This window comes from Spermophilus citellus (genome assembly GCF_964194105.1).
Source record: "Spermophilus citellus genome assembly, chromosome: 4".
Lineage (NCBI taxonomy): Eukaryota > Metazoa > Chordata > Mammalia > Rodentia > Sciuridae > Spermophilus > Spermophilus citellus.
This window is the reverse complement of record NC_138185.1, coordinates 138560859-138585082: the sequence shown is the minus strand read 5'-3', so window position 1 is coordinate 138585082 and position 24224 is coordinate 138560859. Positions and strand designations below refer to the sequence as shown.

The window sequence follows — 24224 nt, the reverse complement described above, 5'->3', positions numbered from 1 at the left end:
AGATTCTGACTCTGAAACTCAGTGTCAGGCCAGGGTCAGGGGGCCACCTGGCTGAGTGTACTCCCTCCTCACAGGCCTCAGGCTCCTTACCTCTCCTGCAGGCTTACTGGCCACATGGGCTTCAGGGACATCAGGCTCAGTGAACTGGGGATTATAAAGTATGGGTTCCCCAAAGCTGCATGGCTAATGCAGTGCAGTCTCCCATTTGCTCTTTCCCTGGCATTACATGAGAAGGTCAGAGGTTCCTGCATTTCTGCTTAGGGTCTTCCCTGAGCTGGTTCTGATGGGAAATGGGGTCGAGGAGTAGAGGACCAATTCAAAGCTCAGTGGTCCCTAGCCTGTGGGCCTGGGGGCTAACCTAGGGGGCACTGGGGCTTGTGGGCCAAGCAAGTAGCCTCTCTAGGCAGGTTTCCCTGCAATGGTCCTGGTACTAGGCTCTGGGAATTTTAGTGACAAGAGCACCAGGAAAGGGTTGGCACCAGGAGCAGGCCTTTCTGGAAACTGATTTGCGTGGAAGCTTCATCCCTGAGAAGGGTAGCAGGGTCGGAGTGTGGGAACTGCATGGTCAGTCTAGTCCTCAAGAACAGATTGATTCTTTGAGTTCTCTGAGCTCTTTGAGACAGGACAGGCACAGGGTAGGTACCAACTAATGGGGTCTCCACCCAGGGCAAAGCCCACTCTGTACTATTCACTCCTGAGGATAACCTCCAATGTCTCCTGTCCTGGAAGAATACATAGGACAAGGTCAGAAGGAGCCCATAAGTATTTCCTACACCTGGCTCCAGGATGAGGAAAATGACCCAGCCGTGGCAGTATTTCCTTCTTCCTCTCAAAAGGTGATTCTAGCCAGGTACTGTGGTGCCTGCCTATAATCCCAGCAGCTTGGGAGGCTGAGGCAGGAGGATCATAAGTTCAAAGCTAGCCTCAGCAATAGCAAGGTGCTAAGCAACTCAGTGAGACCCTGTCTTTAAATAATACACAAAATAGGGCTAGGGATGTGGCTCAGTGGTTGAGTGCCCTTGAGTTCAATCTCTGATACCAAAAAAAAAAAAAAAAGTGACTGTAAACTTGGGAGGCCTCCAGGTACATGGAACTACACAGTGGTGGTATCCAACTGGTGGGCACAATGGCAGAGGCTCATAAGCAGCAGGCAAACAACAAACCAGCAGGGTATTAGCTGGTGGTCTAGGAAGGAGTGGAGGGCTTTGGCCTGCTCTGTGGAAACCCCACTCAGTGCAGGGTAGCAGCCCATCCTAGAGGTCCTGGAGGGCTGTGCCTTGTGAGGACACACCCTCTACCCCCATGGGAACTCAGTCCTAGGGCCCAGAGGGAGCTAAATTGAGAAGTGGGAGATATGAGGTAAAGGGAATCTTATCTTTCCTGGGTTTTAGTCTGTTGTGCTGCTACAACAACATGAGACTGGGTAATTTATATGCAGTAGAACTTTATTTGGGTCATAGTTCTGGAGACTAGAAAATCCAGGATTGAGAAGCTCACATCTGGCAAGGGCCTCATGCTGTATCATCCCATGGCAGACAATGGAAGGGCAAGAGAGTGAAGGGAGCAAGAGAGGGCCTAATTCCCCAGGTATGGTGGCCCACACCTGTAATCCCAGCAACTCCAGAGACTGAGGCAGGAAAATCAAAGTTCAAGGCCAGCCTCAGCACTGAGTGAGGCCCTAAGCAACTTAGCCAGACTCTGTTTCAAAATAAAAAGGAGCTGTGGTATAGCTCAGTGGTTAAGTACCCCTGGGTTCAATCCCCAGTAACCCCACCCCCAATTAAGAGAGAGGGGCCTAACTCAATTTTGTAATAAACTTTTATGTAAAGACATTAATTCATTTGTGAGGGCAGAGCCCTCAAGACCCAAACACTTCTTGAAGATCTCACCTCTTTAACCCTGTTGCATTGGGGATGAATTTTCCAACACATGAACTTTGGGGGACACATTCAGACCACAATACTTGTCAAGATGTGGGATCCAGTCAGTGCTTTTTCTGGATACCTGACTTCCAGGCCCATGATAGGGATTGTGTGTTTATTAAGTACAAAATACTGGTGGCCAGAGGGGTGGTGGGGAAAAGTGCTGATAGATAAATGGGACAGAACCCTTGCCCCAGGGACACTTATAATCCTTTGATAGAGCAATGTAAAGGAAAGCTGAGCATGGGGTCAACCCCACCAGAAACAAGCTGAACCACAGAGCCACAATCAGTAACTGGGTGGCTTTGTCCTTCCGCCCACTCTGGGCCCCAAACTCATCACTGAAATTGTCAGCCATGACTCATCCAGTCCAGATAATTTATAAAATTAAACCAATACTAGAAGATGATTCTTAACATAGACTTTATACAGATGGACCAAAGGGGGGGAAAAAAGAATGAAAAACACTTGTGGAAGAAGCTTCAATCTTCAGGTCCTAGCGGAAAATGAGTGCTCAGGGAGATACATCATGTAGTAAGACACAGGATGATGGGGTTAACAGTGTAGTCAGCAGGATGAGCCTCAGGCCTGGTGTTGCCTCTTCCTGGTGACTTGGATAAGTTACTTCATGTCTCTAGGTCTTGATTTCCTGACATGTTCAACAAAGATAATTATAATACCTATGTGATATGGTTGTTGAAACAGCATTAAGTAAAACAATATGGGTGCTGCTAAGATTACTGAAGGAGCAATGTGCCATGAGGAAGAGACCTTGTTTAAGAGAATCAGGAAAGGCTTCCTGGAGGAGGTAGCTGTAGAAGAACCCTTCCCTCAAGAAAAGTGAAGCTCTCAGAATGCTGGTAGATCTATGCCCATCCAAGCTAGGAAGAACTGCAATACCAGGTCCATTTTTCTCCCAGTAGCAAACTGTTTACCCACTGAGTTTCTCTCAGGAATTAATTTAAAGATTTAATTCTTTTTCTAGTATTAGGGAGTGAACCCAGGCTCATTCTACCACTCATCACATCCTCAGTTTCCCCATCTTTTTTTTTTTGAGATGGGGGTTCTAAGTTGCCCAAGCTGGCCTCAAACTTGGAATCCTCCTGCCTCAGCCTCCCAAGTAGCTGGGATTATAGACATATGACACTGTGCCTGGCTACTTAAGACTATTAGACCCCCTTATGGGGGTCTGGAGTTCAAAATGTGGGTACTTGGACTGGACTGCACATAGTAAAGGCTGGGTATGGCCCTGGTCCCATTCCTGTTTGAACCTGGACTCTTTTGTCACATGGTATCCACAATTCCTTGAATAACCATATTCTAATGACCCCCATCTAAAGCACAAAACTTGGAGGTGCTGCATGTGGAGGGACTGGAGTTGGAGAGCACTGAGAGCTCCTTGACTACTGTGGCAAGTGACTTGGAAATGCCTAGTAATCATAAGGCTCAGTCTCAGACTTTCTTTGCTTTTTTTACCAAGTTTATCTGTCCTATGAATTTAGGAAAAGCAATCCCTCAGTCTAAAAAAAAAAAAAAAAAAAAAAGTGAAACCCAAAACATAACAGGCTTTCAAATTCTGAGCAAAATCATGTTTAAAAAAAAAAAAAAGTACCCATATAACTACATAAAAGGTCACATGGGCCTCATTCCTACAAAGGAACACCCATGCTGGCCAGCATTTTCTATAAAACCTCATCATGACACATCAGGCAGTGCAGAGACCCAAGTATTTACAGAGGAACAATGATGACTACTTTTGCACACCTGTGGGTTCTCTGTGGTAACCTATTCTGCCAAAGTGGTGCCTTGATCAGCAAATCCAGGCGTCTCTGCCCTGGTCATAATCTACTTGTGCTCTGGTTTGCCCACAGCTTCAGTCCATTCAGGCCAAGTAGGTGGAAGAGACTTTTGTCCTTCATACATACTTAGGCTGCCCAGGATCTGAGGAGGCCCCTCTGGGTGCTCAGAGAAGCAGGTGCAGAAAGTGCAGGTAGGTGGTACATTTGTTCTGGCCTCTGATCTCAGTGCAGCAGGACCCAGCTCACTCTCCCCAGGGCAAATAGCAACAAACCAGTCACCTTGGTCAAGGTCTCCTGTTGCCTGCCTGCCTGCCTGCCTGCCTGGTGAAGGGGCTCCTGAAGATTATGGCAGCAGTAGAGTTAAAACCGGGTAGACTGGTTCTGTGGTTCAGCTCCCTAGCCTGGAGCATCTCCAGCTCCATTTTCTTTCTTTCAGTTTCAAATAAGGCTCCATATGGAATTATGCAGAGGAAGGCACAGGAGTAGAGGGAGTTATGGGACCAGTTACACCAGAGTCTCCTTGTATGGCCCAGCACAGTACCAGGTCAGCAGGGAGGAGCTCAGAGGAGGAAAGGCTACCATAAGGGAACTGGTCATCTCAGATTGCTTGCTACAGCACATTCAAGCCACAGGGAGTCCTCTGAGAATTTCTAGTCCAAACCCCATCATTTTTACAGAAGGCAACAGGCCCAGAGAAGAAAAGTAAGTACTGAGATGACACTGCTAACTTGTCGGGGCGAGGGGTGGTTCAGGACCAGGGGTTCCAATTTGTGCCCAGTTCTCTTGTACTGCCCAGGCTGCCTGTCCATCAATAGGTCCCCCACACAGGAGCAGGTAAGAACTGCTAGGTAGCTTGATGGCTTGAGAGCAGTGGCCCCATCCCTTTTCTATGTTTCCTGTCTCTGCTCTCCCATCCTGCACCCTGTTTAAAATAGAGTCCCAACCCAGCCCTTGCTTGTTAACCAAGGGCTCCCCAAGGACAGAATTGTCCCCCAGTACTGGGTCACTTTCTGATAAACAGATCTAACTAATTTGTAAATAAATCAAGTTCTGTGTCCCAGGTAGCATCTTACATTTTAACCATAGACTGGTAATGCCTTAAACCCAAGAAGAGAATAATAACAGTGTCTAGACATGAGAGAGTCTGGGCAGAGGGTAGGGAGGCACACAAGAGGCCCTCTGCCCCAGGTGGTCTTCTCACTGGTATATACTTTTAACCCCAGGCAATAATTTAAATGTGCAATAGATAACATCAAATGTCAGTTCCCAAATGTAGGAGGGCAGTTACCTCTCACTCTGTTCAGGTGGGATAAGAAGACTCTTATATTCCACTGGAGTAGATCTTAATGGAGGAAGCTGTCTGGGATCCAGAAAGGTGGGAAGATGTGGAAGTCTCAGTCCTAGGGAAGGTTGGAACCAGGCCTAGGAGCAGGAACACCAGGCTTGGTTAAGCAGATGTTCAGGGCTCCTATGGAGGAAAAGGGCAGAGTGGCAGGGAGGAGCTGCCCCCAGATACCCACTAACCCTACATGGGTTATTGTACTGGTGACTGGTGAGGGTATGACAGTGGTGTGACCATGACCTGCCATGTCAGCTTTCACAGGAATGTCCCAACAGGCCAGCCACCTCTGTCACAGTCTAGGGCTCTTTAAGGTGTGTGCAACAGAGCTGGGGAAGGAAAGACCCAGACAGGGGATGGCAGCCTAGCACAGACTAAGTGGCAGACAGGCCATGCCTTCTAACACTGATCCAGGGCAGATGCAGTGTTCCCTGAAGGCCACAGAGCCCACAGCTGCAGCTTGTGTGCATTTAGAGCTAAGGTGTTCTGCCCATTGGGTTGGAGATGGGGCTTGGACATCCAAAATCATGCTTCCTTGGGCTCTCTCCTCCCCTGAAACTTGGGTCTTGGCTCTTACCTGGTCAGGCACAGGTTTTCTGCTCCCCCAATACTCTCCTGTCCTCCCTGAAAGTCAGGCCCTAGGCTCCATGGCACTGCCCTGCCCCAACCTCAGACCTGGAATGGCTACTGGAGGCTCAGGAGAGAAGAGGACAATGAAGAGTTTCCTTTTAAGGAGGCTTCCAGCTGTTATTCCAGTGGGAATAAATGGGATTACCCCCTGCCAGCAATAATGCCAGCCAGAGAGCTAAAATGCCAGCAAAAGACATTTGGATAGAACTTTGGAAGCTGTTAAGAGCAGGGGGCTGCAGAGTAGTTGTAGTTTTTTAAATATTTTTTTTTAGTTGTAGATGAACACACTACCTTTATTTTATTTGTTTTTATTTTTATGTGGTGCCAGGGATAGAACCCAGTGCTTCACATATGCTAGGAAGCACTCTACCACTGAGCCATAACCCTGGCTCTGTGAGAAGATATTAAATTATTTCATCATGTCTACAAAATGACTGTCCTCAGTGCAGAGGTGGCTCTTTCTGTTCCCCAAACCTTCCCAGTACAACTCAGCATGTACCTGAAGTATCTGTGAAGGGTGCCATAGCCTGCAGTGATCCCTGCATCTGAGCAGCTCATCCCAAGTTACCAGGTCTCTTTGGGACTATCAGGCAAGCTTGGCCCTCGATACCAGTTTGTGTTTCATGGGGTAGTCCCATTTATTCCCACTGGCATGAAGAGCCTAGTACAGTTCAGAACTTAAGAGGCAGGCAGAGAGAGGCTTGAGGTTCTGAGAATCGTAGTTTCTCTCTGTCGTGGTTCAGGGTATGAGCAGGACACATCCGTCCAGCAGCCAGGCAGGAACCCATAGATTTTTCCCAAACACCTAGCTGGGCCCTAGACAGGGCCGGGGTTCTCTCTCTGGGATCCAAAGTGGATTGACCTGTTGGGTTGGTTTAGCAAGTGGTAGCCTTGTCTTTTGGAAGAATCCTGGGATTTTGCTATGTGGTATACCAAACTGAGTTTGATTGCTCCCTGTGGCAGGTGTGTATATGTGTTTATTCATGCATGTGCACAGGTGGAGGAGAGGAGTTTTCTTCTTGACTCTTCAGCAGCTATGCTTACCTTGTTTAGAGCCACTGGTCCTCAGGATCCCTGTACCCTAATGCTCTAGACTTCATCACTCCACCACCTTCCCAAGGGAGGAGATGCTCTTTCCAGTTATGCATGACAAGAAATTGAGGCTAATGGCATGCTATAAGTCTACAGAGACAAATGGGCTACAGTCTCGATACTACCCCCCTCCTGCCTAAGGGCTCCTTAGGTCTGGCAGTTGCTGCCTGCCAAGCCTGCCAGGCCTTGGAGCTTTGCACCTGCCAATGTATATTTTTATGTGGTTCTATCCCTGGCACCACATAAAAATAAAAACAAATAAAATAAAGGAAAGGTATTGTGTATATGTATATATATTTAGTTGTAGTTGGACACAATACCTTTATTTATTTTTATGTGGTGCTGAGGATCGAACCCAGCGCCTTGCATGTGCTAGGCAAGATTCAAATTCAATACTTAGATTCAAATTCTAGCTTAGTCCATTAGTCCAAATTAGTCCAAATGGGCTGCTGTAAACAGAATACCATAGACTGGTGACTTACAAACAACAGAAATTTGTTTCTTACAGTTCTGGAAGCTGGAAAGTCCATGATCAAGATGCTGGCAGATTTGTTATCTGGTGAAGGTCCACTTCCTGATTCATAAATGGCTCTTTTCACTATAACCTCACATGGCTGAAGGAGCCAGGGACCTTTCCAGGGTTACTTTTATAAGGACACTAACCCCATTCATAAGGGTTCTGCCTTCATGAACTAATCACTCCCAAAGGCCCTACCTCCTAATACCCTTACATTGGTGATTAAATTTCAACATAAGAATTTGGGAGGTACACAAACATTCTGTATATAGCAATAATTATGAGATCTTAAGATAGTTCCTTAACCACTCTGTGCCTCAGTTTCCTCATCTGTAAAACAAGAATAACAATAGTATAATGCTTATATCCAAGGATCCCTGTGAAGATTGAGATAATATGTGCAGTTTAGCACAGGGCTGGGCCCATCAGACCCATCAGAAGTGTTCAGTAATTGACAGGCATTATTGTTACTATTATCAAAGGACAGCAGAGGCATCCAGAGGAAGGAGCCCTGTAAGACATAAGAGAGCTTGTTAGCAGGTTCCTGATCCCCAGGAAGCTTTTCAAGTCCTGAGCAGAAAGGTGCAGAGAAAGGATAATGTGTTTGTATTTCTAAACCACAAGTTGATCCATATCTTTCCTCTTTGGCCCTAACTTGGGCTCTCAGCCCTGGCTGCTAGTGCTCAGATGTTAAAACAGTTCTGACAACCACAGTCTGAGAGAACACTGGGAAGTGGCTGCCCCACCCTGGGCCTGCCCAGAGGCCCTTGCAGACCATGCTGGCCAGCCAATGCCCCAGAGCAGGCAAGGCTCCAAAAGCCCCATCTACGGTGAAATGTCTGTTTTTGGTGCCTGCGTCCAGGGCTCCAGGCCAGTGTGTAGAATGGCAGTGCCTGGAAAACTCCCTCAGCCAGCAGACAAGGCTCATCAGAGGGGCATGTGCCTGCCCCATCCCTTTGCTCAGCATGGAAGGGGGCCAGAGAGAGGCATGGGAACACAGGAGGAAGTGTTGTCTCCAAAACTGCTCCTGACACTTACCACACTTCTGCTCTCTTCCTGAACAGAGCTGAGCTGCATATGGATCAGAGAGAAGAGAGTCACACATAGGAATTAATCACTCAGGACCCACCCTGTATGTCCTAGTCATCCCAATATGTAGGGCAACATCCAACCTCGTGCACCTGAACCACATGTAGAAGGGACTGGAAGGCCGCTATGGTGGCCCAAGAGTTCTCTAATCTACTCTCATATCTTGTATGGGAATTTTTTTCTCTGGCACATCTGGCATATTAATCTGGGTCAGTCTCCTTCAGGACTCTGTGCCTCTCTAAATACCCAAGCCCAACTATTTTCTCCCAAGGTGGGAAGAATCTAGGGGTTCTGGGATTTACTCTATGTAAGGTGAAGGACTTATCCAGTAGTTATTCTGGGATACCCAATCCTGGATTCAAATAAATTAAATACCAGTTCATTTTTAATAATATTCACACTTACTGTAGTTTTAATAGTTCAAAGGTAGTGCTTGGAACTGTGGTTTTGGTACATAGGCATTTATATTAAAAGAAAATAATTCACATGTGCATTTGTGAGTCACTATAAAGTAATTTAGGGTGTTGATTCTAAATTCAATCACATAATACATTTCATTCTAACTTTGGTTTGTGGTTCATTTTGAATTCTTAGCAACTAATCTCTACTTCCTCCCTCTATACAGCACATCCAAATTCTCGAAGTCAGTATTAGACCACCACATCCATGTTCCTGGATAACTAATATGTGGGGAAAGCCATACTTGTACCACCTGCCCTGTCCTCCTTGCATGGACCTTAACTACTGAGTTAAGGTCCCATCCTTAACTCAGTAGTCAGCTTCCTGGGCAGCCACTGGAGGTCATGGTTTGTCTAACAGAATCAGGCCAACAGTGTCCAGTCAGAGGAAAGAAAAAGAATACACCTTGCAGGCTGGAGTTGTGGCTCAGTAGCAGTGTGCTTGCTTAGCTTGTGTGAGGCACTGGATTTCATTCTTAGCACTGCAAATAGATACATAAAATAAAGGTCCATTGACAACTTAAAAAAGAAAGAAAAAAGGATCCACCTGGAAAAGACACAGAGGAGAGGAGAAGGAGATACAGTAAGGAAAGAAGAATGGAAATTAAATGTTCATCTCTGTGTTGGGGTGCCCTCCTTAGAACACAGGACCAGGAAATGTTACCTGGCACAAAGCCTTCCCTAGGGAAGCTGAGGGCATCAGAGCTTCTGGTGTAGAAAGATATAGAGTACAGACTGGTTAGTGACTGGTGAATTCCCATGGATCACCTTCTATTTGGTGGAAGTCTTAAACTATGCATAGCAATAGGGCCCACAATGTAATGATTTATCCACAAATAGCATTGTCCTAGTCAAAGAATCAGTGAACAAAACTATGTGGGAATAGTGACCTCAATAATTTAAATCTGAGGTAACCAATAAGGGTTTAAAAAAAAAATCACTGGGCACATTGGTGCCTGTAATCCCAGAAACTCAGAAGGCTGAAGCAGGAGAATCCCAAATTCAAGGTCAGCCACAGCAACTTACAGAGGTGGTAGGCAACTTAGTGAGACCCTCTCAAAACAAAAAGGGACTGGGGATATAGCTCAGTGGTTAAGCACCCCAAGATTCAATCCTAACTACAAAAAAAAAAAAAAAAACCCACACTGACACTGGCAGTTACCCAGCCACCACTTGAAGGCAGCCATTTGGGGTCCAGATGTACTGAATTTCCAAGCCAGAATCCCCTCAGCACTCAGCCAGCACCCAGCCCTCTCTAGGGGCCCAAGTCGAGGACAATAAGAGTCTTCTCACTTCCTTGTTGGATTAGACACAGACAAGTGGTCCCAGCCCCTTTGCTCAACATAAAATCTATCCTCTGTCCCAAAGAAGCAGGGTAACCTGTCCCAACCTACCCCAAATGGGAAGTCAGGAATGAGTCACCAGAAATGCCATCCTAATCTTAAACCAGGGCATTGCTGGGTACAAGGATGGGATGCTGGCTCTGGAACAGAAACGGAGAGGTTTTGTATGAACCCCTTCCTCTGTTTCAGGATTCTGTGCTCCTATGATGCTTTCAGTCCCCCACCTGGAAGTCTCCCACCCTGGAATCCAGAGGCCAGAGCATTGTCAGGACTAAACAAGGTGTGATGGGGAATTGCATCCCTTTAAATCCTGCCCTTCTGCCTGTACAAGGCGATTATCCCAGAACAATTCAGAATGGGGCAGACAGACCAAGGTGCCAGGTTTTAGAATTGCAGCTTGGGCTCTCCAGGATGTGTGGGTGGCACCCACGGCACCTCTTAGGTCCCAAAGAGTGGGCCTGCGGCTCCACAGCGTGCATCTGCAAGATAAATTAATGAGTTAATTACCAGCCGGTGCTCAGCGGATAATCCAGGTCGGGTCTTTGCGTGGCGGGCAGACAGCTATGGGAGCGGCCGTGTCAGGGTCGGTGGGAGCTGGAGCCAAGAGGTTGGAGGGAAAGCGCTGGGCAAGGGTCGTTCCTTCGGCAGCGGGGCTCCTTGCCTTGCTGCCCCTGCACCCCTGCGCGATTTTTCCCTTGTTCTGCGTTCGCTATGTGCTACCTGAGGCCACACCCTGAAATCAAACTCGCGGCCAGGTGAAGCCGGCGCTGCACAAACATGTAAGCGCGGCCCCTCCTCGCCGTTCCCCGCGCCGAGGTCCCTCCCGCGGAGGGCGGGCCCGGTTCCCGCGGCCTCTCCGAGCGCTCGCGGGCTTCTCGCTCGGCAGGTGGGTGCTTGGCCGCTGCCAAAGGCCGGTGATCCCCCTCCCGTCCGGGCCGCGGTGAAGGGACAGGCCTTGCCTCAAGCGCGCTCCCTTACCCTGGCTTTCAGTCCCCGAAGTTCGAGGCTGGCCCGCGCGGGACAGAGGGGCCTTACGCGCGGGCACAGCGGGCTCGGCGCCCCCGGAGCGCAACCTATTCTGCGTGCTCGCCAACTCGGCGCAGCGAGGCCGTGGCCGCGCGGGGTCCGACAGCGGTGGGGAGAGGGGCCACCCCGGAAGCTGCGCTACGCCCACCTGCCCCTCCTCCGGGAGCCGGCCGCAGCCTCTAGCACCTCAGATCGCTCAGGGGGAGGCAGGCGTGGGGCAGTTCGCAACGTCTTAGACTCCAGCCAGTCGCGAAATCTGGGGGACACTTACTACATTTGTCACAATGTTATTTCTTATGTGTTTCTGTTTAGGCCTGCGGTGGACTGGCGCTGGAAGGTTCTTGGTCTTCCCTCGGTGCCCAAGAGAGCTGACTGCTGAAGGGTGAGGAGACCCAAGGAAGAGGAGTCAGGGAAGGCCTCCCGGAGGTGAGTGAGGAACATGTAGCCCTAGAGCCTTCTCCATACCTTCCTGAGAGGCAGGCTGGGAGGGACAGTGGTCAGGCAACTGACTCCCTCCTAGTTAGGCAGTGGCTTAGTCCCTGCTAGTTGTGATTTCTCAGTCCTTAGTGGTTGCATATAGTTACTCACACCACTTCAGCTCCATGATAGGTCATGAGGGCTTCAAATGGCTGTCCCTGTCCTGGCACAAGCTTAGGATTTTCATCAGGTCTGATGCCTGTCTGGGGTGAGGCAGCGTCAACCAGGCCAGTTGCATTGAACGCAGGCTTGCAGAAGAGGATTCCAAACAGAAAGTGCGGTAGCAGACCCAGCATCTGTGCTGAGCAGGGCAGGAGGTGGGGACTTCAGGAGTCCCAGGCAGAGATGCCCCTGCTCTGCACATTGCAGTCTGCCAGCTGGTTCCCCAGATCCCCAGACCCCCAGACATGCTAAAATTGCCCCAGCTCTTCCCATAGCCAGGGAGTAACTTTCCATATAGGGTGTGGATGCTGTTAGGAACACCAAGGGCTAAGACATGAGAGTTCCCAAGATTGGGGTGGTGTATTCTCTGTATCCCCCCCACGCCCCCATCTGGTGTTTGTTAGGCTCCTTGGGTTTGTTTTACTAGGTGGTGGGCAGGGTGGGGTCTCCAATCTATGTGGTCATTTTTGTGTCTGGTTTAGTATGTATTGCAATGCTGTGAATTCTCCTCTTGGTTCTCAGTGACTGAGAACATTGTTAACCAAAAAGAGCTGAGTTTGAATCCTAACTGCCTGTGACTCCTTTGGCACATTGTTTTATTTCTCTCCAAATTTTTCAATGTCCTCAACTGTAAAATGAGGATGGATTGCCATTCTCATAGGGTAGTTGTGAGGAGTAACTGTAATGATAAATGTCCTTCAGCCCCAGAGGCCACCTCACTGGCCTCCAGTTGGAAAAGTTTAAACTACCCTTGAGTCCTCCTCTCTGGGAGGATTTTGAGAATGGTCTGGCTATTTGGCAAGACACTGTTGGAGGGTGTTAGAACAAAGCAGTAGGAATAAAGTAAGGGCAGAGGATTCATGGAAGATGAATAGTGTGTAAGACCTTAATTCAGGGTCTTTGGCCCAAGGAAGGGGCCGTTTCTGGCTTTAGTGACAGAAGTAGCAACACCCTCAGTACATGTCACATGTGTTCACATGTTCATGGGTGACCCTGACTATACCATTATCGTGGGTGCTGTCTGGGGTAGAGGGAGCATTCAGCTCAAGGATTCTGGTTTCATCTCCGCTCTAAATAGTTGTGTGATCTAAGATAAGTCATTTGCTTTCTCTGGGCTCTGGGTATGGTGAATGAGCTTGGAGTCAGAGCTTTGCATTCCAGTTCTACACTGACCATCTTAGACATTTGCTTTTCTCTGAGCCTTGGTTTCTTCATTTAACAATGGAACCTTTAATATCTACCATTAACCATTAGATGTACTAATAAGAAGCACCTAGCGCAGTACCTGGTATGGGGCAGGCACTTTCTGTGTGTATATTCTTTTTCTTGTCACCTGCTTCCTCTTCCTATCCACCTTCCATCTTTAAAATGGGCCCAAGAAATCAGGTTCAAACTATCTCACAGTGGTTTTATGTACATAAAGTGAGGAGGCAAGCAAAATATAGATATGGAAAGCTAAGGGCTGTCAAAACATAAGGGAGTCTTGTAGTTAGGGACTATGGAGATTCTTTCTGGCAAGATATTAAGGTCTTGAGTCTCTGCATGTGAAGACTGTTGAAATCTGAGAGGCTAAGGAGGTTCCTGACCTGAAACCCTTCAAGGAATGTAATTCTTCAGGTTTTCCTTTGGAGACAACCCCATGCCCAGAAAGCCCAATGCTATACACCCAGAGATGGGTGGGCACAGGTTGGGATTCAAGGCACAGTAAACAGAAGTCAAAGGGATGGACTGGCCTGAGCCCCTGCTGGACTGCAGCAATGTCCAAGTGGCTAGAGCTGGGCTGAGAGGCAGTTTGAGTCAATATTGACCTTCCTCTGCTGGCCAGCCTGGCTCTTTGGCCTGTCATTCAGCTGGAGTGTTGACACAAGCCACTGAATGAGCTTCATCATTGTATTTTTACAGTTTTAAAGAACACCCCATTATCTCTTCCCTGGTGATTCACTGGGTCCTCTGGTATGGGAACTGTGGTAAGGATAGGGAACCCAGAAATTTTGGCTGATTGTATGCACAGTGCCCACCATCCTGGCACAGGCCTCATTCTTCCTGGGTCACTTGAGTGGGGCAACAGAACCTCTTGGTACTACCCAGTCTGCTAGGGACTTCCAACACTTCAGCACACTGGCCCTGGGAGAAAGTCTACAAAGTCTATGGGTGATGGGGCAGAGGGCATGGCCCCACCTAAGATCTCCTATCCTGCATGTGGCAATCAGGCAGAAAAGCAGATGAAATTTCCTTCCCTGTGGTGTATTTTTTTGGAGCCAGGATAAGGTCTGGGGTGCTGTCCTTCTTGCCTCTCATGTCACATGAAGAGGAGCAGATGGCAGACCTATACCTGGGGGAGACTGAGGAGAGACAGAATCCAGCTCCACACAAAGGAAAAGCAGCGAGGGGACCAAGGGAACAGAAGGCAGGGGCCTTGGGAAGGGGCAGGAGCTCTCTACTGATAAACATATGCAAGCAGAATATGGGCAGGCTCCTATTGGGAATTGCCACAGAGGGACAGAATTTAGGCAAGGGCAGAGGGGCCCATCTGAGGAACCCCATGGAGTTTGTATTACCACTTCTTAAGGTGGCACAGGCTGGCCTATAGCAACATCTATTTGGAAGATGCAAACTAACCTGCCGAGGGAGAGCAAGAATATTGTCTTGTTTGCTCCCAGAGTCTAGAGTAGAGCAGGTACATAATAAATACTTTTTTTTTTTAAAAGTACTGAGGATTGAACCCAGGTCTTCACACATGCTAAGCAAGTGCTCTACCATTGAGTTACATCCCTAACCCTTTTTATTTTGTTTTGAGACAGAGTGTCACTAAGTCACTGAGTCTGGCCTTGAACTTGTGATGCTCCTGCCTGAGACTAGCTGGAATTATAGGTATGCACCACTGTGCCCAGCCATAATAAATACTTTTGAGTAAAGGAATTAATAATGAATAAATATATATATTTTGTCAATGGATTTTTTTTTTGAGAGAGAGAGAGAATTTTTTTTAATATTTATTTTTTAGTTTTCGGCAGACACATCTTTATCTTTATTCGAACCCAGCGCCCCGTGCATGCTAGGTGAGCGCGCTACCGCTTTAGCCACATCCCCAGCCCCATCAATGGATCTTTTTACTTTATTTATTTATATGTGGTGCTGAGGATTGAACCCAGGGCCTCACACATGCCAAGCAGGTGATCTACCACTGAGCCACAACTCCAGCCCAATAATGAAATTTTATATTTAAACAAATTCCAGAAAGTAAAGGTTGAGGAAAAGGAAAATATCCCTGGTTAATGAGTTTATTCCAGGGGCTGATGAGGCCCATCCCTCCTCATAGGAGGTAAAAGAGGTAAAAGAGGTCAAGCAACCCTACTCTATATCTCAGGGTGAAGAGACCCAGCTCTGGAAAAGGCAGATTCCTCTGCAGGCCACTCTGGGACTGGATGGTTGTAGTAACATGGATATTTTTCTAAGTTCTGTAGAGGCCCGGGGGGCTTACCTCTGTCTTGGCGCTATGATTCTAGGATAGGCGCTAGAGTATCACCCTCAGAATGACACAGGGTGGAAGTAGTGAATGCTGATGGCTGACTGTGGCCAAGTTCATCTCAGGGTCTGGATCAGACTCTGTCCCTTCCTTGCTGCTGCACTTGGGTAAATCACTCAGTCTGTATGGCCTACAGGTTCCTCTCCTGTGTAACAGATATAGTAACAGTGCTTCCTCGTGGGTTTGTGATCAGGAGATCACATATGACACTCTCAGTCCAGAGCCTGAGTCTTGTGCTAGGCTCTCTTAGAGAGGTGATTATTAAAAATATCCAGAACTGCTCCTTGAGCAAGAAGCTATTGCTCCCCTTCATTATGCCTGGAAAAGCTGGCAGAGGTGAATGAGTCCATTCTCTTGTCATTAATGGAAATGCTGAGGCCTAGAGAAGAAGGAAAATAAACCAAGGTCATAGCCCCAAGGTCCCACACTGAGCCTCATAGCCCAGAATGTGAGCTCTGATAAACTTCCCTGAGCCTCCCCCACTCTCACTGGTATCTTGAGCTGGGTGTTCTCTTCTGGGAGCCAGGAACCAGCCCCCTTGGCAGATGCCTCTTCTCCTCTTAGTTGCTGGGAAATGGTGGGGAATCCCACCAGTCTCATTCATAGCAGACACTTTACCAACATCCCAGACCTTACACAAAAGACCAAAGCCTACCCCTTCAAAGGAGCTACAAATCCATCTAGACTTATTTTCTGGAAGACACCTTCCCAGCCCTTTTTTTGGGCATGGGGACAGTGGTTACTAGGGATTGAACCCAGGGGCACTTTATCACGAGCTACGTCTCTAGCCGTTTTTTTTTTGTTGTTGTTTTTTTTTTTTTTTTTTTAAGTTCTCGGTGGACACAACATCTTTGTTGGTATGTGGTGCTGAGGATCGAACCCGGGTCGCGCGCACGCCAGGCGAGCGCGCTACCGCTTGAGCCACATCCCCAGCCCCCGTTTTTTGTTTTTTATTTTGAGACAGGGTCTCACTAAGTTGCTTAGGGTCTCACTAAGTTGCTGAGGCTAGCCTGGAACTTACAATCCTCCTGCTTTGCCTTCTGAATTGCTGGGATTATAGGTGTACACCACCATACTTTGCAATGTAGTGCATTCTCCTGACTCCATTTAGTGAGCCAAGAATCCTTGCCATGAAAGGGATTCACTGAGTGGAAACAACCCAAACTCACTCAAAGCCGACTGCCACTTCTGGGAAAAGCCCAGATAAGAGGTTAGGAGAATTGCTGACATTGATTCAAGACAGGCCCCAAAGATGGTTCCCAAAGGGGAATTCTAGGAATACCAGAGCATGTTTAGAATAGAGAGATGCATTCCCAAGAGGTCTGCCTCAAATGGCAAGGCTTATTTGAATGTGCAAGCTACTATACGTTTAAAATGAACTTAAGTCTCTGTAGCTCTGCCCTGGGTCTGTGATCCCCACAGCTCTGGAAGCCTTAGCATCCCAGGCCCCAGCACATGGATATCTTCTGGGAGGAGGACAAGCAAGAGTCTGAGAGGGTGACCCACACACCCTACAGCTTCTTTCTCACCCCTGTCATGGATGCTAGAAAAGCCAAACCAGGCTCTCCCTAGTCACTGTGGAACATAGCATCAGTCACTAGATCCTGCCCACTACTCCTTCAGCCAAGCCTACAGGTTGCCTGGTTCATTCTGAGACCTTCCAGAGGGGCTCTGCTTTTCACATATGCCAGGCTTGACCTCTACAGCCCCTGACACTACCCCTTTGGAACATTTTTATTCATCCCTTGAAGGGCAAAAAAAAAAAAAAAAAATTCCTGGTTCCACAAAGAAGGGTCCGCCTACAAGTTAAAACAGCTCCAGGCGCCCCTAGGCTTTACCTCACAGTTGAGCCAGGAAAGAACTGGGCAGGTTAGTGGAGTAGCAGCCTGTCTTCCCATTGCCCAAATGAAGGAGTGCATTAGGCTGTCAGCCCCTCCTGGCTCATGAAGACCTCCAGGAAGAGATCAGCAGCCCAACTGCCTCCAGGGTTGATATAGATTGGATGGCAGGACCTTTGGAATCAAATCCAGATTCCGGGCCTAGCTCAGTCATGTCCTGTGATTTTGGGCAAGTTATCTGGCTTCTCCGACCCTTATCTGGATTCGTGGGTAATAAATTCCACTTCTCAGGGCTACTAATCCTTAGAAAGAGCCTAGCACATAAGAAAAGCTCCTACCCTTTCTGTCTATTGCTACACACACACACACACACACACACACACACACACACACACACACACCATTCCCAGAACTGTGGCTCCTAAACTCTCCCCACAGCTCTGCCCTTGGGCTCACTGGGTGTGGCAGCATTTCCTCCAGAAAGCCTCTGCAAGGAACTGCCTGACTCCCCTCTGCCAGCTCCAGCTGAAGGAAGCAGTCACAGCTGGACTTGTGCCAGGGGAGCTTCCTTCTTAAACTGGTTTGGGCTGGACCTTTCCTGCTCAGCACTGAGCATCTCCCTCTAACCCAGTCATGGGTCAGTCAGCCAGAAGATATGTCTGCAAACCGCAGAAGAGGAAAGTTCAAAGCATTCCTCAAATACAATAGTGCATTCCTAGCCCATGGTCCAATCCTGGAAGCAGTCTCCCTCCCCTGGGTTTGGGCAAGGTATTAGACAGGAGCAGCAAGGCCAACCAAGCCTGAGCTGGCCCCTGCCTCTGCCCATTCCTACCTTAGTCTGAGGCTTATATCGGGTTTTGTGTTTTGTTTTGTTTTTTTCAGGCTAGGCAGAAGGAAAAGAAGGGGGTGTGAGGCAAGCCCCTCCTCCTCCATTCTTCCTCCTCAGTGGTATCTTTGACAACTCCTCTGCTGGATGGAGTGTGGATGCTGAGCAGAGAGACTGAGGGTAACAGTTGACAGGCTGGCATGAGGCCTGATTTGATGCCATTGCCTCATGGTGAATGCAGCAATTGCCTCACTCAGGACCCCCACCACCCTTGGAAACTGGATTGGAAAAGGGAACCCTGGAAATGACCAGTTGAGGGCCTCTGAACAGCCCTTACTCCTAACCTATGCCATCAATAATTCTGCTTTGAACTGGGTGTGGTGGCACACACCTGAAATCCTAGCACCTTAGAAGGCTGCAGGAGGATCACAAGTTCAAAGCCAGCCTTAGCAACTTAGTAAGACCCTGTCTCAAAATAAAACATAAAAAGGGCTGGGATGTGGCACAGTGGTTGAGTGCCCCTGGGTTCAATCCCTGGTACAAAAAAAAAAAAAAATCTGCTTGAACAAAGAAAATCCTGGTAGTCTCTGGGACCCATAGATATGGACAGGTTTGGGTTCCAGAAAGTCAAGGGTCTCAGAAAGCCTACCAAACTTGGGCCCAATGGAATTAATCACTCCAGGCTGGGGGGAGGGAACAGCCAGACTATGCCCCCTCCTACCATCAAATTTATTATTTTACCTTTCATATGTAGGTCTATAATCCATCTGCAGTTAATTTGAGGATATGATATGAACTCATTTTTCTTCACATGAACATCTAATTGCTTCAGCTACATTTATTGAAAAGACCATCCATCCTCTACCATATTGCAGTGTCACCTTCATCATAAATCAAGTGACCTCATATGAATGGGTCTATTTCTGGATTTTCTCTTCTTTTCCATTAGTCTTTTTGTCAATCCTTATGCCAATTCTATACTATATTAATTATGGTAGCTTTATAATAAATCTTGATATATATTTAGTATAATCCTCCAACTCTGTTCTCTAAGATTGCCTTGCTATTCCTGGTTCTCTGCACATTTTAGAATCAGTGTGTCAATTTCTGCCCAAAAACAAATCTGCTGAGACCGAAATAAATCTGTAGGTTAATTTGGGAGTAATTGACACATCCTTGCAGTATTGAATCTTCCAGTGTACGAACATTCTTAAATATCTTTAATCTTTGTATTTTTCAATGTAAAGATTTTACAAGTCTTTCATTAGATTTATTCCTATGTTTTATATTTTTAAATAAAATAGTAAATGGTATCTTTTTATTTCATTTTCTATTTTTTTGGTTTCTGGGATGTAGAAATTAATTGACTTGTTTATGTTCACCTCGAGTTGAGGACTTTCCAAATTTACTTATTTAATCCCAGTAATTCATATATAGAATTTTCTGTATGTTCTACTTATATAATCATGTTGTCTACATGTTATTGGTCTTACCACTTTTCAAATGGTCCTAGCAGCCTTTCTTTAGCTTGCTAATTTCACAATAGTTAATGACTGCTGGTTTCTAAATCTCCATCCATTCCCACAAAGCCTGAGCTCAACTGACTGCTTCTGCCACCCTCACCACTATAAGCCCTGGACCTAGGACTCTGGGCTGTTCTTTCTCCTCAGGTCTTTCCTACTGACTCTGGGGAGATTTTCTTCTGAAATGGCTATTAGAGTAAACTCGGGAGGGGAATTCTCTTATCTCTTAGACCACTTGCTAAAGATAGTCTCCCCATGAGTTCCTGCAGCAAGAGCCAAGAACTTGGTTGGGGGTATGTAGTTGGTGGAGAGGGTTGTTCTGAGGTCACAGTCTCAGCCAGATGTTCTTCAGCTCTAGGTGTGTCTTTGCACCTCCAGAAGTCTTCACAGAGTTAAGGAGGAGGAAAAAAGTTCCGCTAACTAATCCAGGGATAGAGGGTCTGTCCAAGAGACTGCAAGAATAGCCCTGCTGATGAAGACCCTTCTGTAGTAAAAGGCAAAGGCTGGAGGGTAGGCATTCAGATTTTACTAAACCATGGAGAGTCTGCATAATGGAGATATGGTAAGGTCCCCGGATCCCCAAACCCAGAAATCAAGCATTACCCTTGAGAGGTAAATCGGAGAGGATTTGGCATCACCCTCAAGTGTCGGTATCCAGAGGCCTTGAGCTTAGAGGCAGGTATGTAAAGAGAGGCAAGAGATATAGTCTAATGGGACTGTACTTACTTCATACTCCCTAAACCCTGTCTTCTATGAACCCCATTTGATAGACAAAGAATCATGAGATTCAGATTATCTAATTAACTTGTTCTTAGTCTCTTCAAATTCACGGGAGACTCCTTACAATTCAAACCAGGTACATTTCATTCCAAAGTCCTTGGGCTACAGGGGTCTCACATCTATAGCTCTGCCTTTAGAGACTCTTAGGGAGATTCCTGGACCTCAAGGTCCAGAAAAGTGACTGGCATTCCAAGAGGTGTTCCATGAGTCCAGGTGGGCTTCTAGTGGGGAAGTGGTAGGCTGTTCAGGTTCTCTGTCTTTCTGAGTGGACACCAGTACCCTCCTGGACCTGTGACTCTCTAGAATCTGTGAAAATGACCAGGGAAATGCTGTTTCCAGAACAGAAGCCAAAAGAGAATGTGATGGCCCCATACTTAAGATCTTTGTATAGATGAGTAATCCAGACATTCAGATTGAGAAACATGCTAAGCTGGGTGAGGTACAATATATTTGTAATCCAGCTACTCAGAGGCTGACGTAGGAGGATCATTGAGCCCAGAAGTTCAAGTCCAACCTGGGCAACATAGTGAGACCCCATATTTCTCTCTCTCTCTCTCTCTCTCTCTCTCTCTCTCTCTCTCACACACACACACACACACACACACATACACACACACACACATACACACAAATGGAAACACATTTCATTTTTTCTTAAAACCTGGAAGTGACCTTTCCTGAATCCACTGAACTATTTTAATCACTTTAGGTCCAAAAGCATTCAAGTAGGCACCCTGACCCTGTCTCCCATCAATATGTGGTTCCCTTTCAGGACTCTCCATGTGGCAAGGCTAGAGCCCTTTGGAAGTCACTTTCCCACCTAGGTTTCCAGTTTCTCTCTCTCAGAGCTAGTCACATTATCCTTTGCAGGCTCAGTAGGACCTCAGGCAAATGCCAGATCAGCAAGGTGAGGGGATGCTGGCTTGACACCAAGTGAGGTTTTGTGCAGTCAGAGTTCTGAGACCAGAGAGGAATCCCTAGGGAAGCGGGACTGTCTGACTTCCCAGGAGAGCTTACTCTAGGATGGCTGACCTGAACCCACCCCAAGCTAATCGCCTTGGCTCAGGGCCTTTCTGGAGTTGAGACAAAGTACCTGGGAAGTATGGGAGCCCCTTGGGGGTTCCCTGATCCTATGATGCATGGTCCCAATCTGGGCAACTAGCCCTAGTTAATTGTCTTTTTATGAATGTTGTGTATCACATTAACAGGTTTTCTGTTGTTGAACCATCCTGGGACAAACCCAGACAGATTGTGAAAAACAAAAGCTTTAACATACAGTTGGATTCAATTTGCTACTTTTGTTCAGGGGTTTTCATATTTATGTTCTTAAGAATGGTTCAAATTTTCCTCTTGTATTCTTATCTGATCGAAGAATCAGGGTCATACTTGCTTCTTAAAATGAGTCTGCCAGCTTTCCTCCCTCTTTCCCCTCTTTTTAATTATTTGACAGTAGAATGATATTTGTAATGGGCTTTGGATTTTAAAAAACACACCCCCAGAGTCTGCCTCCTCAGCAGGAGACTTGGCACAGACCAACAAACAGACACCTCTTTCCCTTGTTCCTAGTCTGCATTGGCTTATGGCTCTTTTGTGGTGCCTGAGACTGTTTTTCTGGGAACCAGCCATTTCCCTGAGGAGGTAGGGATGACAGCAAAGGGCTAGGAATGGGTTCTGCTGGGGGAATAGGAGAGAGCTCTGTGCCTGGAACTCCAGCACCCACTGCAGTTACCCCGTGCTTCCTGGGCCAAAGCTCAACCTGACCCTCCCTTTGCAGGCACCATGTTCCGTAAGAAAAAGAAGAAACGCCCAGAGATCTCAGCCCCACAGAACTTCCAACACCGTGTCCACACCTCCTTCGACCCCAAAGAGGGCAAGTTTGTGGGCCTCCCACCACAATGGCAGAACATCCTGGATACATTGAGGCGCCCCAAGCCCGTGGTGGACCCTTCACGCATCACACGAGTGCAGCTCCAGCCCATGAAGGTAAAGGGGGTGGGCGTGGATGGCGGCCAAGTTCAGCCTCTCCCACTCTGCAGAAAACGGCTGGTAAAACCCCAGAGGCACCTGGAGGAGCCACCTAGTTATCAGCGTGGATGAACCAGCTGTCTTAATTTCCTGGTAATCAGTCTCTCTCCCTGGGGATCCAGGGAGGCAGAGTCTGGGGAGTCCTTTGCATGGTGATAGGGATGCCAGATTTAGCAAATAAAAGTACAAGATAGCCAATTAAATTTGAATTTTAGATAATAGTCTTTAGTAAAATAAGTTCCATGCGATATTTGGACCTATAACCTCAAAGGGATTGGCGCTTTCACAGACTGGGGCAATTCAGTTGTGGAGGTCCAGATGGGTATATCTAAGAGCCTGGTTGGGGTCTGGGTCATGGGCGCTGTCAGGGTAGGCCATGAAGCTAGTGAGTGTGGAGAGGGCCCCTGGACTGGTACTGGAGTTCTAAGCGGGGGGCTTTGCATATGACTCTGAAGGCCACAGATAGAACTAGAGAATGGCGCTCCCTCCCCCTGTGCGCCTCAGTTCCCCATGCTCAGCAGGCCACGCTACTTGTCATGTTGTAACCCCATGGTTACCCACCTGCCTGCCCTGCTGACAAAGACCTTCTCCCTGTATCCTTGCACACTGCACCAGCACAGGCCTGACCCATTTGGGGCCCTAATAAATGACTGAAAAACCAATGAATGGGTGGATGATACAAAGGAGGTCAATAGGTGTTCCTCCCCAAGGCCCCAGAGAAGGCTGTGACCCTGGTCTCCAGGCCAGCCCTCCCTGCCTCGAAGGGGCTGCTCATACTCTTCTCTCTTCACTCTCCAGACAGTGGTACGGGGCAGCTCGGTGCCAACAGATGGCTACATCTCAGGGCTGCTCAATGACATCCAGAAGTTGTCAGTCATCAGTTCCAATACTCTGCGTGGTCGCAGCCCTACCAACCGGCGGCGGGCACAGTCTTTGGGGCTGCTAGGGGATGAGCACTGGGCCAATGATCCGGACATGTACCTCCAGAGCCCCCAGTCTGAGTGCACTGACCCCCACAGCCTCTACCTCAGCTGCAACGGGGGCACACCAGCAGGTCACAGGCAGATGCCATGGCCTGAACCACAGAGCCCACGGGTCCTGCCTAACGGGTTGGCCACCAAGGCACAGTCCCTGGGCCCTGCTGAATTCCAGGGTGCCTCACAGCGCTGCCTGCAGCTGGGCGCCTGCCTGCAGAGCTCCCCACCTGGCACCTCACCCCCTATGGCTACAGGGAGGCGGGGCGTGAAGGCTGCCAAGCATGGCTCTGAGGAAGCCCGGCCACAGTCTTGCCTGGTGGGCTCAGCCACAGGCAGGCCAGGTGGCGAAGGCAGCCCTAGCCCGAAGGCCCAAGAGAACAGCCTCAAGCGCAGGTTATTTCGAAGCATGTTCCTCTCCACTCCTGCCACGGCACCTCCAAGCAGCAGCAAGCCAGGCCTTCCACCACAGAGCAAGGTAGGTCAAGTGGAGCTTCCTTCTGGGGCTACTCAGGAGCACAAGGATCCTGGATTGGCAAATGGCCACAGGGAATGGGTGTCAGAAACACAGGACCTGCCTGGTCTTTCCTACTTATATAGAGTCAGGGTTAGGAAGAATGTGAGGAATCAAAATGATCAACAAACTAGGTCAACCTCAGCTGAGGATTGTACCCGGAACCAGCTGAGCTCTTGTCCTCCAAAGGCTTAGCGTGTGAAAGTCGGAGGTTGTAAGCCAGGTCCTCTAACAAGAGTGGGGGTACCTGGCTGACACTCCTGTGGGGTCTGGGAGGACCACTCCAGGAAGCAGACACTCCCCTGGTAAAGTAGCATCTTTAACCACAAGCCCAAAGCAGACCATCTTGACCTGCAATGCCCAG

General features: G+C 48.1%; 1 protein-coding gene across 2 annotated transcripts in view; it reads left to right on the top strand.

The window, feature by feature from the left end:
• The window catches only part of LOC308648503 (serine/threonine-protein kinase PAK 6), a 35052-nt gene that overhangs the window by 1918 nt on the left and 8910 nt on the right, over positions 1-24224 (top strand). Inside the window, exons 3-6 of one of the 2 annotated variants that reach the window (XM_081293264.1) lie at positions 11528-11641; positions 21914-21985; positions 22122-22330; positions 23171-23824. In XM_081293264.1, coding sequence (XP_081149390.1) covers positions 22127-22330; positions 23171-23824 — 858 coding nt within the window. In that variant the 5' untranslated portion in view covers positions 11528-11641; positions 21914-21985; positions 22122-22126. The remainder of the gene's footprint in view (positions 1-11527; positions 11642-21913; positions 21986-22121; positions 22331-23170; positions 23825-24224) is intronic. The other variant, XM_081293263.1, reaches the window with a different exon arrangement.